This window comes from Staurois parvus, unplaced genomic scaffold (genome assembly GCF_062004578.1).
Source record: "Staurois parvus isolate SC_StPar_1 unplaced genomic scaffold, SC_StPar_1.0 ptg000090l, whole genome shotgun sequence".
In the NCBI taxonomy this organism is placed as follows: domain Eukaryota; kingdom Metazoa; phylum Chordata; class Amphibia; order Anura; family Ranidae; genus Staurois; species Staurois parvus.
Genome location: NW_028317886.1, coordinates 13,857,418 through 13,873,925, shown reverse-complemented (window position 1 = coordinate 13,873,925; position 16,508 = coordinate 13,857,418). Strand labels below are relative to the sequence as shown.

At 41.7% G+C, this 16,508-nt stretch overlaps 1 protein-coding gene across 3 annotated transcripts in view; it reads left to right on the top strand.

Moving 5' to 3' along the window:
* Positions 1 to 16,508, top strand: part of LOC149468266 (uncharacterized) — a 134,850-nt gene that overhangs the window by 69,341 nt on the left and 49,001 nt on the right. For all 3 annotated transcript variants that reach the window (XM_089670427.1, XM_089670426.1, XM_089670425.1), the window contains exon 15: positions 15,605 to 15,644. In XM_089670427.1, coding sequence (XP_089526553.1) covers positions 15,605 to 15,644 — 40 coding nt within the window. The remainder of the gene's footprint in view (positions 1 to 15,604; positions 15,645 to 16,508) is intronic.

Here is a 16,508-nt window from a genome sequence, read left to right as displayed (position 1 = left end):
GGTGCATGCTCACACCTGAGCCCCAGCTCCACTCTATGCATCTACAAGATAAGACACGTAGAGCCACCCCCCACCCCCCCCGCGCGCTCTCTCCTTATTGACTCACTGGCTGTTATTGACAGCAGTGGGAGCCAGTGGCTTCCAATGAAGAGAGAGAGACCCGAGGCAGCCGAGGCTCCTGTGCAGATCGCTGGATCGAGAGGGGGATCAGGTGATCATTAGGGGAGGTTGTGGGGAGAGCAGTATATGGAAGTTTTTTTTACCGTAATGCATAGAATTCATGAAGGTTAAAAACCGTCAGCCTTTACAACCACTTTAAAGTGTATTTCAAGGTAAAATTAAAAAAAAAAAACTACACTATATTTCTGCAGTACATGCACATTTCCCCATGCGTTATCCGTTTAAAGACCTTGCAAGTACAGAAAAATACCTGTTGATCTATCATAGATACACTCGCCTCCTAATAACTGTTGTGGCCTGACAACACACACCAATTTTTTAAGCTGAGTGGTGTGTGTGCCCTGCCCAGTTTTTTTTGCTAAACTGCTCAACTACTCTCAGATCCCTACAACATAAAGTCTAAAGCTGGCCTTACATGGCTCTTTATTTTTAGTTCAGCCAGCGGGCTGAACGAAAAATATACTAAACAGATTCCCCCATCCACACATTCAAGATGGATGTAGGAATCCTCTCCACTGTGTCATTGTATTCTGACAGCAGAGAAGTTAGCTGTCGGAATTTGCTGATCAGATTTGTGGGGTGGACTTCAATTGCGCTATTTTCTTTGCTGGCGTTCCCGTGACACAGGCATTGCTTGTCTGCTCAGCGGCTTTGAATCACTGTGTCATGGGGAGAACCAATATGTAATTCTCTCTCCCTGCTTTATGCCTCCCTGACTCACCTTGAGGAGGACTACATGCCCCCATTTCTCACAAAATGGGAATCTGATCTGGACCTGAGTCTAACTCACATTCAGAGATGAAAAAATTTCCACTTTGCCCAGAAGCCATCCATCACCACCAGGGTTTAGGAGACTAGTTATAAAATCCTCACCAGATGGTACAGGGCCCCCGCCCTGCTTCACTGTATACTCTCCCAGATACCTGACACATGCTGGCATTGTGGCACAGAGAGTGGAACCATGCTCCACATTTTCTGGAATTGCCCGAAAATCCAGCTGTTGTGGCAAGATGTAACCGCTGTCATTAAACAACTCACTGCTGTAGATCTGTTGCACTTGACAGAGAGACCTGTCAAAAAATACAAAACCTCTCTTATGATTCAACTCCTTAATGCTGCTAAAGCCTGTTTCCCACTTTGCTGGAGAGATGCTGATCCCCCTACGAAAGCTCTCCGTTCCGCCAAGGTTAACAAGCGGGACATGAAAGACCTTGCAGCCACGTTGCACAACATGGAAGACCCTGGAAGTATTTCATGTATACAGACACCTACCTCAACGAGCTGTCCAACTCCATGTGAATCCCTGCCTACTCTGTCCTTACCCAGGAGAGGGGTGACATTGTGACCAATTTTTTATTAATTTTCTTTCTTTGACCCTTCCTATTTTGACCTTTCCTACTTCCCCGCCATGGCTCTATGTGTCTTATTCTATTCAGTAAAAAAGTATTTTACATTGCAGCGAGTTTATCTTGATATCAGTCTCTTGTAGTCCCCTCTATAGCACCACTCAGAGAGGACTAGCACTAAGAGCCAACTAGGCTCTGCGATAGTGACCATGCTGATTGGATGAGAAGACAGGGTGATGACTCATCAGTGCGCTGCTGTTTCTTTGTCCTGTCAGCATTATAGATTTGTGTTATCAAAATATTTGGAAGGATATAGTTTCTATATTTGTATTCCAGCTGTTTATTTAGTGCCTGGCTGGATTTCAACTTTGAAGCAAACCCGCTGAAAAAAATCTTGGCAATTCAAACTAAGTGTATGATTTTCAAGTTTGTGATAATTGAAATGGTAGCTGAAGTTCCTCAGGTGCCCATCCTTAGCCTTTCCTCCTGCCTAGAAGTGTAGATTACATTACAGGAATGGGTTGCAGATATGTAGATGTTCTAGCTGGCTGGCCCACACTTTTTCAGGCCGCCTTTCCCTCTTGTAGCACCCATTCCTCTTGCATCCTATGCTCCAGCCAACTGGTGTACGCCTCATTTGGCCATAGGGAGCAATGGCAAGGATGGCAATAATTTTTGTATTTTCATTTGCTGGAATATGACCTTTGGTGAATTGGCCAGAGACACCTATATGTCCACAACTTAGACCTGTATGGCAGTAAGACGAAGGGCTGGGAAAGGGTTTCAATTTCAGTTAATTTTTACATGGTTTATATAATTATTATATTGCTGGTGTTACTTATTCTTACCACAGATCCATTTGAACAGGCAGTACTCATATTGCTGCTTCAGGTTAATTTAACTGGTTAATTTTAACTTTTGGTAAGTTGTGGTAATTCTCATGTGCAGTTTAGGTATGATATTTCATAGGGTCCAACGCATGTGACTTTACTTGTGGCATGCCATGTCATAATACATTTTACCAGAATTGGTGGTATGAAATATTAGCTTTCTTGTACTTTTTGTGCTGGGGCACCTATCAACAATTATGTGTATGTAGCACTACCCCCTTAGGGATTGTTGATGAATTTGGGTCCCCCTGTAGTCCTTCACACCCAGTCAGTTAGCATTTTGCACACAGCTTTCATCCACAGACAGAAATCAGGCCTTGAGATTTTGTTTTGTTATTTTATTGAGGGGATTAAACTTTGATATGGTATAGGGGTGTATAAGATGCCCAAGGGAACTGACCTCTTAAAGATAACTTCCTGAACTATTCACAGCTTCTTCTCTCTGACACACAGTCTCTGTTGGAGTGCTAGCCAGACCCCAGACCCTAGATGAACTCCTCTTCACCCAGCAATTTGGAGACTTTCTTCCTGAGCAGGGGATGTGGCTTCTGTTCCCTTAAATAAGGTGCACAGTCACTAGCAGAGGGCTAATCTGGTTTCACACCAGAGTGCTCCTTCTCCTGTACAGCTTGTGGAATGGCTGCTGTTACCAGACCTATCAGCTGGGCTGGTCCTTCCTTTCCACACAGGTGGTCCTCTCTCAGGGGACCAGTGAGTCCTGAGGTTTCCTCCTTTCCAGCTCCAGGCTCACAGGCTGTCCCCATCCCAGCAGGATTGCTGATAGCCTTCTTCCTCCAGCCTCACATCTTCCTGACTCTCACTCATCTCCCACCTCCACACTCCTCTCCTACTGAGCAGATTGTAACACCTTTTCAGGAAGTCCAGCCCCTTGCCAAGCCTCCTGTTGTGGATTGGCTGAGGTCCCTCAAAGGTGCAGCCGACCACTCCTCAGATCCACCTGTGACGATCGCGGCGTCAGACCCCGGCCCTTCTCACAAAACTCCTGACCGAAGGACTAGCCAATCTAAAACCGCGCTGTCATGTGCGTAACAATGCCATGCCCAGCTGCACTCTGCACAAAGATTTTCTAGCTAATGGACCACAATCTGTGTATCTGCAGCCTGGGAGCGATTGTTACTGGGTCAGGTTAATTACGCAATTAACCCTTCACACTGCCACCACCTCCTTTTGTACAGAGAAAGAGGAAACTGGGCAATATCGGCAATAACACTATGATGTTTGCATAAGCGTCAGTATACCACTGTCACCGCAGGCAGAGATATACCGAAGTTTAAAACACACACTCAGTAGCGCTCTTCAGAGTCAGGGATTCTTAGTTTGCATTAAAGAGCTTTAGAAACAGTTCAACACTTTCAGAAAGTAAGATTTATTACTAAAAGGTCAAAAGGGTGCAATAAAAATATTTACAGAAAAAGATGTAGCCTATATATATATATATATATATATATATATATATACATATATACATATATATATATATATATATATATATATATATATATATATATATATATATATATATATATATATACAAAGAGCAATAACACAGCAAAGAGATAACAGAAAGGAATTTATGGAGGTAAAGTACTTGCCAAACGTCCTGGTTTAAGCAGATCAGGTTTCAGAGCCGAAAGGATGCCTTATCTCCCGAAGTTAGTTCCGATGTTAAAAGGGAGAATCTTCAATTTTTCTTAACTAAGCTTAGCTCAGCTTTTTCTAGGAATGCAGCAGGGTGTCTCCTTAAAGCAGAGAACCAATCGCCTCATTTGGGGAGGAGTGTTGAGGCGGAAACCCAAGCTAGAACCAAAAACTGATGAAAACCGTTGATGTCATGGTTCATAACTTATTCTCGGTGTATTTAGCAGCCTGGCCACTAGTAGAGTAATATGCAGACGCATCTGCTGAACAGTTAGATATGAAATATGACATACCTGCTTGGATGGTTAAGGAGATATAATTTTCTGCTCTCCTGTATATGCCAGCTAGGGGGTGTAATATATTAGGTGACTTGTATTAAAGTGAGCCACCCGAATATGTGCTCTATGTTTATGTAATTATGTCCTATTTGAAGATATAAAATTATATGGAAGAGTGAGTTTTTAAATGTAAGTCTGTTTTTACGACTACCTGGAATGTCTTTGAAGCTCAGTGAGGGCTTGGTTTATGGTTTTCCGATCCCTTCTCCAGCAAGAGTCTCGCAGACATAGGGGCACCAGCTAGTGGGGTTTATAGCTATGACGCCCTCCCAGTGAGTTTGCTACCTGTGATCTGCATCAAACAGACCACATGTCACTCAACAGAGAGGGAGGGGGGATATCGGAGGAATCTGATTTGGGAGAAAGAGATACAAGATGGAGGGGTTTGGAGCAAAATGGATGACCACGTCCATCTCTGTGTGCATGATTGCTACGCCACCCACTGCCTCCAAGGCCCTCCTCCGAAAGCCTCAGAGCAGGGGGAAATTCCAGTGGGCTGGCCTGCAGAGTCTCTCAGCCCTGACCCGTATTTGACCCCCTTGGCTACTGTACCTGAGCAATAGCATTGCATTCAGCTCCTGTCTGACCATTAGGGATCTAGCTCCACCTAATGTAACTAGGAGGGTGCTACATGTATTTGCATCCTGTGTACATTATTATGAAATTTAATTTCCTATTTTGCTGTGAATAATGGAGTAGAATATTAAACAGTCCCTTTTCAGTGAATCCTATGTGTATATTTCGATCTGGTGGTGATGTACTTTGATCTTAAGGGACAGTTAGCAGTACCCACAGGTGCCCAATGTTTCCCTGTGATGATGTCACATTTTAAATTCTGAAAAATTTTCACGTGCAACTGTAAATACAGGCACTAAAAATAAAAGCAGCTGTCTGATCTCTGCTCTTGTGCTTTCTTAAAGTCATTTTTTTTAAGTACCAAACATGCCAACCATGCCATTCCTGGCTGCTCCCCCTTGCTGACTGCCCACTAAAGTAACCCCTTTTCTCTGGGGGCACTCATACATGCTTGCTCCCAAGCCCGCTCTGTGTGGCCATTGACACCCCCACTCCCACTGCTGCCACTCTCTCCAGTGGAGGAGAGAGTGAGACCCAAGAGAGCCACTATACACATCATGCACATCGAGACCGGACTGAGGTAAGTATAAGGGGGTTGGAGGGGGGAGCTGCTTTCTGAAGGTTTTTTTAACCTTAAAGGATAAGTTCACCTTTCATAACAGGTTGCATGCTACACCCATATTCAGGGTGTAAGATGTTACATGGTTTGAAAGCACCGGCCCCCATTCCCCGCCAATCCCTCACTTTGACAGCTAGTGGGGGATCTTCTCTCCCCTCGCTAGCTGTCAATTTAGAAAAAAATTCTGAGCAGGGCTCCGTCCGCTTGTCCGCGTCACTCAGTTACAGTCCTCTGTAAATGAGAAACTACAAGTCCCGACAGCTTAGCTGTAAATAAAATGTGTGTTTATTATTTTTTACCAAAAGGTGAAATTATCCTTTAACGCAAAGAATGTATTAAAAGAAGTATGGGTATTTAAATTTTTTTTAAATCATACATACCTTTCTGCCTGCAGCATCAGTCCATTGCTGGATATATGCCCAGCTGGCTCTAAGGGTGAGAATTCAGCAATCACATGATCGCTGAGTTCTCACAGCCACTCTGAGCAGAGAGCGTTCACTGTCAGTCACCGCTTTCTGCTCTCACACCCCCCCCACCCCACCCAAGGGCGCTCAATGGAGCACGGGGCTGTAGAGGGGGAGGGAACAACTGGATTAGGCTCTCAGTGGATCCCTGACAGACCGAGCCAGGAGTCGCTCCAGACTCTGGGGTGGATCGCGACTTTAAAGTCGGGATCTTTCCCCAGCCTGGACAAGCTGAGTGACCTTGTACATTTAGAACCACTGTAAACCACTTTGAGCCGGCCCTAGATTGATTGAAAATGTTCTGGTTCAGCAGGAACTGCCTGCATTTGATCCATCTATGGCCGTTCCTGCTTGACAGAAGTTGATGAATGAAATTAAACTATGAGCATCTTTAGATTTCACTGCGTTATTAGACATAAATGAAAAACAGAGCTCAAAACTGTATTGTGTGTATTTGACAACATGTTCTGTGCACTTAGTTCTAATTGAATGTTTCTGCATATTTTCCCATCCGCCTTACATATTACCACTAGTTTTTTTTTTTTTTTTTTACATGGAAAACTCAAGTATGTCATACCGTATAGCTTTGTACAGCATGTTCTATACATTTAGTTCTAATTGAATGTTTGTGCATATTTTTCCCACTATCCTTACATAATAAATGATTATCCTTCTACATAATTAATAGTCACAATATAATTTAAATCTGACCTCTGAAGGATGTTTGTTCGGTACTGTGAAGATATGATGTTGGCTGTGTTTTGTTTGTTAAAAGCTATATTTACACAAGAAAGTTCAGTTGGTGGTCATGCAATCTCAATGGAATGGATTGTGACATTTATAACCTAGAAACATGTTCATGTTATTTCTCTCACTCCCTCACCCTCTCCTTCCCTCTCTCTCTCTTTCTTTCTCCTTCTCTCTCTCTCCCTCCCTTTCTCACCCTCTCTCTCCCTCCCTCTCTTACCCACTCTTACTCTCTCTCTCCCTCCATTTCTCACCCACTCTCTTACTCCCCCTCGCCCTCCCTCCCTCTCTCCTCCCTCTCTCTTACCCTCCCTCTCTCGCAATCTCTCTCTCTCTCTCTCTCTCTCTCTCTCTCTCTCTCTCTCTCACCCTCTCCCTCTCTCACACTCTCTATCACCCTCTCTCTTTCTCCCCCTCCCCCTCTCTCTCTTACCCTCTCTCTCACCTCTCCTCAATCTCTCTCTCTCACCCTCCCTCTCTCTCACCCTCTCCCTCCCTCTCACCCTCTTCCACTCTCTCTCACCCTCTCCTTGTCTCTTTCACTCCCTCTCCCTCACACCCACCCTCTCTCTTTCACTCCCCTCTCTCTCACCCTCTCCCTCTCTCTTACTCTCTCACTCCTCCTCTCTCTACCTCTCTATCTCACCCTCCCTCTCTCTCTCACCTCCCCCTTCTCTCCCCTTCCTACATTTCTCTCCTACTTTTCCATCTCTCTCTTCCTCCCTTCTTTTGTCTTTATCTCACTACCCCCTCTTCCTCTTAGTTTCTAACAGGAGTTTCTGTCATATTTCAGAACAAAATGCACTGTCAGATTTTCCATGGTCTGTCGCACAAGCTGCACAAGGCAATTAACCTCTCAGTCATCGGACATCTTTACTGTACAATGTAACCAGCAAGCGTTGCCTACAGCTCCCAAAAAACACATCCATTTTTGTGCACACCACACTTCTTTCTCTGCTGTCAGGGCTCAAATTATGTTCTTGGACACAGGCCACTGCTTTCATAAATTGCCCCTGGTTGTGTCATAAAGATGACTGCCATGTCACAGCCATCTTTAAACCTGGAAGTGCCCAGCGGCTTCTACAGAAAGAAGCCAGGAACTACCTTGCAAGCTACAGTATGCTGTGGTCGATATTTAATCCTTTCCCTCCCGGCCTATGGCCGAATGGTGGCTGGCAAAAACCCTCACTTTCAGGGTGGACACCATATGGCGTCCTTTCAGGCATGCGCAGTTTGCACGCCTGCAGAGCCGCGCAGCGGCGCGATCTGTCACCGGCCGTGTACCTTGGACACGGCCGATGACGGATCTGAGTACCGGCCCCGTTGCCAGTACCATGTGACCTGCTGTGACCAATCACAGCAGGTCACATGACAGTTGTATACAATGGATGGCTTAATTCATGCCATCCATTATATACTAGTGTGGCTAGCTGTGAATGGTCACAGCGATCACATGCACAAGCTGGGCCAATCACAGCCCAGCTGTGTCATGTGATTAGCCATGGCCAAATCACAGCTAAGCACACAAAAAAAAACCCCTGAATGAATCGATGTCATTCAGGTAAATGCTTGCTTATAGTAAAGTAATTCTTTGCTATAAGCAAATTGTGTAAAAAATAAATAAATACTGATCACTTTCCCAAAGTAGTACAATGTTACTATGGTAACATTGTACTACTTTGGTCATGGTGAAATATGAAAAAAAAAATCTAAAAAAAAAAAAGAAAACGTAATAAAAAAATTATATAATTTTTTTTTCATACTGTCACCAGTCAGTGTACCTGATCACCGCCATGTCAGTTATATGATGACGCTGTACTGCACTGGTGACAGTATGTAAAAAAAATAGTGAAAATTATATTTTTAATTTTTTCATTTTCCAAAAAATGACAAAAAAAATACAACTTCAAAAAACTCGCCATGCCTCTTATGAAGTACATTGGACTGTCTACTTTGCAAAAAGGGGTCATTTGAGGGATATCTGTACTGTTCTGACATTCTTGGACCTCAAGAAATTAGATTGGCCGTCAGTACTTCAGGATTGATCAATATTCAGATATATCCCATAGTTTGTGAACTCTATAACTTTCCTACAAACTAAAAAATACATCCTAATTTGGGTTATTTTCACCAAAGACATGTAGTAGAATACATCTCGGCCTAAATTTATGAAGAACAATTATTTATTTGCAAACTTTTATAACAGAAACAAAGAAAAACGTGTTTTGTTTTTTTTTCAAAAATTCTCTGTCTTTTTTTGTTAATTTAGCAAAAAAAATAAAAGCCCCAGTGGTGATTAAATACCACCAAAAGAAAGCTCTAGTTGTGTGAAGAAAATGATAAAAATTTTAGTTTAGGTACAGTGTTGTATGACCGCGCAATTGTCATTCAAAGTGTGAGAGCGCTGAAACCTGAAAAATGGCCTGGGCAGGAAGGGGGTAAAAGTGCCCTGTATTGAAGAGTTTAAATACCCCCTCCCCCTATGCAGCTGAGCTGAAATATGTAGGTGGGGCATTGTGTGGGTGTGGCTTGAGCATGGGTAGGGACACAGGGGGCCCCATTATCTCCTACTGTCCGGGGGCCCCATGAGTTGTCAGTCTGCTCCTGCTTGTGGGTTTCTTACTTGTGAGACTCTAATGTGAAGTCTCTGTATAGTTAAGTTATTTCAGAAATCTCTTTTCCTTCCTACTGCTGGTGCTTCAAATTGACAAGTGTCACCTTTATTTGTTCAGTGAGGGGTGGAGATCACCAGAACACCTTCCTGGTACTTGACATCCTCAGCAAGGGTTTAAAGTCACCTATGTAATCAAATAATCACAAACATATGCACTGGTCAAACCACATCAGATTTGGAGATATGCTGATCAGTTGAATCCCCCAGCATTTAAATATATAGTAGATCACTTGGCGGCTTTAGTGGAGACATCTCTGCAGCTGATTAGCAGAGATGCTACATGGAGCATCACAGCTACAGTACATGAAGAGTTTTATTCTCCTTGCTGAATATTTCATTCCTTTTATTTTATGATGTTTGTCAGGAGGGATTAGGACTCTTCCTAGTGCTGCAAGAGATGCAAGTCACTGTAGATCCCTGGCGTGGCCTTCGAACTTTAGAAGTTTGCAATGGGAATATTGATTAGGGTAATAGCATTGATCTCTACTAGCCTCATGTAACATGTTCCCAGATTTGTATTGTCTTGCAGCATATTCCCAGCCAAAAATGTAGCATGTCCACACTCTGACCCTCATTTCCTCTATTGGGCATTATGTGCAGCCCTTTAGTGATGCATTTGAGTCGTCCCCCCCCCCCCTTTAGCTGATGACTTGACAACCACTACTGTAGTCTGAGAAGTCTCTGGCTGATTCACCAAACCAGCAACTGTTTATATATGAGTAGTGAGTCCATATCAGAACTGAAATCATCCAAATTAACTCATGGTTACCAGTAATGGCTAAACGGTTTACATAAACACAAAAGATAGATGTTGTTTTAACCACTTCCTGACTGCACTATAGCCGAATGATGGCTACAGCATGGTCGTCCAGTTCTGGGAGGGTGTCATATGACTTCCTCCAGAATTGCACACTCTGTGATCTCTGTGTCCTTTGGACACAGCTGATCACATGACATGGTAAAAGGCCAATCAGAGCATCCTTTCACCATGTTCAATCACAGTTGAGCATTATGTGAATACACATTGCCGGTTATCGGCAGTACTTTCCTCATGCTGTCACAGCGTGAGGAAAGTACTGCCGATAACCGGCGACTGTCAAAGGAGACATCTACACTAGAGATGAGCGAATTATTCAAAAATTCGATTCGGCTGATTCGCCGAATTTGCGGGAGAAATTCGATTCGATGCGAATTTATTCGCTGCGAATTTAACTTATTAAAAGGGTTTCTAGGCTTCAGAGAGCCTTTATATTAGTGCAGAACACTGTACCTTTAATTTAAATGCCCTTGGAGTCTGCTGGGGAAGAGAAATAATACTGACAGTCAGTATGACATGCAGATGAGTGCCGTCGATCTTAGAATCACCGCACACTTCACTCATTTGGGCAGTCACGGGGCACGACGAAGAAGAAGAAAAAGAAGAATGAAAAGAAGAATGCGAAGAAGAATGAAAAGAAGAAGAATGAAAAGAAGAAGAATGAGAAGAAGAATGAAAAGAAGAAGAAGAATGAAAAGAAGAAGAAGAAGAATGAAAAGAAGAAGAATTCCAGTACAGCAAAAAGTGTATCTGCAGAGAGCTCCGCTATTTCTGACAGTTCTCTGACAGTTCCTTCACATTTACAGCGGTTGAAACATTGTATCTATTTGTTTCCGAATAAAAACATCTGTATCCTAAATGGAAACAAATAGATACAATGTTTCAACCGCTGTAAATGTGAAGGAACTGTCAGAGAACTGTCAGAAATAGCGGAGCTCTCTGCAGTGACACTTTTTGCCGGCTGATCGGGGAAAATTCGATTCGTGCATCCGAAGTTTGCTAAAATTCGGATTCGGTGCGAATCGAATTATTCCTAATATTCGAAACGAATTCCACTTCTCCAAGTTCAATTCGCTCATCTCTAATCTACACTAATAATCAAGGCACTGATTATCAGGGCACTGATTATCAGTGCAGCCCCAAAAGTGCCCAACATTGCTGCCCAACAATGCTGCCCATCAGTGCCCAACAGTGCTACCCAGCAGTGCCGCCAATTTGTGCCAGTCAGTGCCGTTAAGGGCTGCCTATTAGTGCCCAACAGTGACGCCTATCCGTGCCTCCTCATCAGTGCCCACCAGTGCTGCCTCATCAATGAAGCCTATCAGTGCCCATCAGTGCTTTCTATCAGTGCAGCCTCATCAGTGCCCATCAGTGCTACTTATCAGCGAAGGAGAAAAGTTACCTGTTTGCAAAATTTTATAACAAAAACATTTTGTTCTTTTGCTGATAGTGCAAAAAATAAAAAACCCCAGTGGTGATTAAATAAAAGCAAAAGAAAGCTTGATTTATGTGAAAAAATGATAAAACTTTCATATGGGTACAGTGTTGCATTACAGCGCAATTGTCATTCAAATTGCAAAAGCATTGAAAGCTGAGAATAGGCCTGGGCAGGAAGGGGGTACAAGTGCCCAGTAGGCAAGTGGTTAAGTGACTTACAGCTCTCAACACTTTGACTTCTGGTCCAGGGCCCATGGCCCACTGCAAGGGTAGATTTTTTTTTTTTTCTAAATCCTGGAGTTGGTCTTCAAAGATTCCATGCACATGCAAACTTAATGGGTGTTGCATAAAGCTATCAATGCCCCCTACTAACTACATATGAGCAATAGCTTGTACACACTGAGCACTGCATTGTGGATTGAGAGAGGGGGTATGCATGTTTTCCCCATATCCACAATGGTAAGTTTTGTAATAGCCTGCTTAGGCAAGCAGGCATTCTAATAACTCTGTCACTTCACCTATACAGGACAACACCCTCCAAAATTATACTCACCTTGGCAGTGCACAAATGCTGCTCCTTCCTCAGTGGGAAATGTGTTGTTCAGGTGCCATAAGCAATACTTGGGGACTAGCATTCAATCATCAGGCTCGAACACTGTCACATGACACATCATTAAAGTGTTACTAAACCTACAACACTAAAATCAGTCTGTATATGCAGTAAAGCATGCTTGTTTTACTCACTGTGGAACCTAAGCGGTTAATCCATTGTGTGTAAAAAGACTGATCCTGTCTTCTCTGATCCTCCCCCGTCTTCCATTGTCCTCCACTTATCTCCTGATAAGACATATTGTGTAGAGTCGCTCTGCACATGCTCAGTTTGGTGTGTATTGCTAGAGAGGCTTTTCTTTTCTGGGAGAGTGCATGTGATCAGCACAGGGCCAATCTTCACTGTCTAGACAGAGGTCAGGGGTTCTGCATCCTCCTAGAACAAAGTGAAAACTCCTCCTACAAGTTTTAACATATGCTCTGCTGGACACTGATAGAAATCACAAGACTGCTCTAACTGCTGATGAGAAAATAATTTAATTTCCATGTTCTGTGTACTGTGGGAGACCAGATAGAGTGAATGCAGGGTCCTGGGTTTAGTAAGACTTTAACCTTGTGTAACACTCAACATAGAGCTTACAAATGGTATTTTGCTGCAGTTTCAGTGGAGGAAGGATCAGCAGGAAAACAGGACAAAAGAGGTGTAATTTGCTCATGGGTGGAAAGAGTACCCCTGAATAGGTGACAGTCTCTATGCAGCTACAGTGTTTTTTTTTTTTCTATGCTGTGAGCGTGTGATGTGTGCTTTAACCTCCTCGGCGGTATGATTCTTTCCGATTTTTTTTTTGTGCTGAAAGCAGTACCATTTTTTGGAAATATGTAGTTTTTTATTGTAGGCTGTAATTTTTAGGAATAACTCACTGAAATCTGTACAAACAAGAGTCTAGTAAACATCCCGGGTATGATAAAACTTGGAGCACGAAATCATAAATTATAATTTATTAATCATAAAAATAAAAATATAATAAATTTAATTCAATAATATAATCAAACCAAAAACACTGAAATATGAAATAAAGAGGCAAATTCGCACATCGCTGAGCAAAGTCGCAAAATCGTTTTCAGTGTCTGATGACGAATTTCCCCATGAATCATCACTCAGTTCTGCAAGTGGTTCTAATTTACAATCGCTGTTCTAAAACCGCTTTTGACGTAAAGGGACGCTTTTTGGACGCCATGGACTTTTCTAAGTTTCAAGGCAGAAAGAACAGTCAAAATGCAGGCAGGGCACAGGACAAAGCAGTAGGGACAAAATGTATGTGAAATGCATTGAAACAGCAATGACAGCAAAAATGAAATTTTTTAAAAATTTCAAATTTGCCGCCGGTTCCGGTGCCCGTACGTCCCAGGGACCAAAACACGGAAGCCGGATGCCGGCATTGGCCGGAGGAGATGGCCGGGGACGCTGCAGGGGACACATCGCGGGAGCGAAGGACAAGGTAAGTGCTGCAGGGACCCCTGAGCAACGCTGCATGGTAAGCCCGAGTGTAGCTCGAGGTTACCGCTCTTGGTATTGAAATTTTACCCCGAGCTACACTCGGGAATACCGCCAGGGAGGTTAACAAGATCTTAAATATGTCAAATTTATGTGGGACCTCTTTCCCAGGAAAATACAAAATTAATTATAGTAGTTTTTTTGTATTTTGGTATAAGTTTTGTTACTATTTAGTAGGTCTTGCGACTTTTTAAAATTTTGGATGGAAGACCTTTTAAAAATCAGTTTGGATGGTTACTAGCAGCAGGGGGGTTAGCAGTCAAATCATGAACATATGGACTATATTAGGTTAAATGATTTCATGGTCAAAAAATGATAGCAATGAGATGATGAAATGAGATTATTACTGATAAGAATGACTAATTTTTGCATGTTGCGTTCTGAAAGAAATCCATCTACATCTGTATAGCATATAACCACTGTATAAGATGCTGACCTGCGATTCACATTGAGCTGACCGCCGTTTGACACCACAATGGCAGCTGGTTAGTGTAGCTTGAGATTTCAAAGTGCTTCTGTATTTATAAATATTATGACTGATAAGAAGTACATAGCAAGCTGAAGACACTTTGCAAAAGAAGTCATAAGTTTAAGTGTTTGACCTACTCCCTGTTTGACCTCATTCTTAAAGATAATAGCTGACAATGTCAAGACCTTTCCTAGCCAATAAGGTCAATGGCTTGGTGACAGTGTATTTCCCTGCTCATGCCTTCAAAACATCAACAGTGACTAAACTACAGGCAAGCTCCAGTCTCGCTTTCCCACAATAAAACCTTTTATAATATGTACTAAAAACTTTAGAAAGGACTCTTTTTGTGACAATATTAGTAATGCTACGATGTCATTAAGAAGAATGTATATTTTGCATTTCTTTGGGGTACATTCCTTCCTTTTTGTTTAAAATTGCATAAAATATTATTAATAATAATTATTAATTGTTTTTAGTTATAATAGTTATTGTAAGCTTTAACAAGCAGGGCCTTCTAATTCCTTCTGTATTAAATTGTATTGTATCTACTGTCTGCCCTCATGTTGTAAAGAGCTGTGCAAACTATTGGTACTATATAAATCCTGTATTATAATGATAATAATAATAATAATCACACTACATTCTAGTGATCTAATAATTTTCAGTTCGACATGGAGGTTTCAGAGTATTTGTAAGCCGATGCAATCTCTTGTGGACTGTTGGGCCTTCTTTAACAAATCAGCAAATTTAAAAATACATTTTTATTTAAAGTTAACTATTGAATTACCTTTAATTATAATAATTATAATGTAATTTAAGTTAAGATAGCTTTATTCTTTTTTCACAAAACATGGACTTAACCATTTTAGAACTGTTTATCTTGTGAGGCAGATTATGTAGGGCACATAAAACTAACACTGATTCGATCACTAATATTTGGGCTGAGAACAGAACAGTGGCTGCACTTTGTTAAAGCATGTACATTTGCTAATTGTTTTATTCGCAAAATAGTAAAAAGTGTTCACTGAGGAATAAATACTTTAGAAATAAAATATTCTAAATGTATACATTGGTTGTTTCAGCCTGCCTTAAATTTGTTTGCTTTATGAAATTATTTTGCCTGTTACTATTTAGTTTGAGTGAAGAAAAAATGAATCACTGCTAAACGATAGATTTAACATTTTTTTTTACTATATTTTATGCCAAGAAAAAAATGTGATTAATTCATAGACTGTGATATTTAGAAGAGTTCCTGATAATGTTTTTATTTATATATTTTTTTAGCTCCTGGTCTAACTGCAGTTGTTGGAGGACGACCAAAAGTGTAAGTATCTATCTTTGAGCCAAATATTTAGTTGATTGGACTGTCAGTGCCACCTTTTCCATGGAACTACTACCTTGATAGTTCTTAAAATGTATTTCCCTTTTAAAGTGTTACTAAACCCACAACAGTAAAATCAGTCTATATATGCAGTAAAGCATGCTTGTTATACTCATAGTGGAACCTAAGGAGTTAATCCTCTGCACTGTGTAAAAAAAAAAGCTGTCTGATCCTGTCTTCTCTGATCCTCCCCTTCTTTCACAGTCCCCATTCCACCTGCTGATAGTATAGAGCCCTAGGAAGCACTCTGCACATGCTCAGTTTGGTGTATATTGCTAAAGAGTTGTTTTTCTTTTTTTGTGGGGTGTCATCGGCACAGGGCCAATCAGCACTGTCCGGACAGATGGTCAGGGGTCATGCAGACTTATAGGACAATCAGAATGAAAACATTTTGTACAAGCTTTAACCATTGCTTGGCCGGACACTGATAGAAGTCACAAAACTGTTATATACTGCTGATGAGATAAGGTATTTAGCAGTTTATAATTTCTAAAATAATTGCATTTCCATGTTCTGTGTACCATATGGACCGGATGCAGGGTCCTGGGTTTAGTAACACTTTATTAAAGTTCAGGTAAATACTTGCAGTATGAATGGCAAACTGTTTTTATTCAAACCTTTACCTTTGGATACCTAGACAGCATGTTTGATGGAAAGAACCTTGTAGTGTAAATATGTCCTTATAATCAATTTCTAAAAATTGTTTCAGCAAAGAATTTGGCTTTGTTTTCTGCTGCTTAAACGTGTTTGTCATGACATACATTATGGTATTGATTAAGTGATTTGCCTTCTGGTAAAAACCGGTAC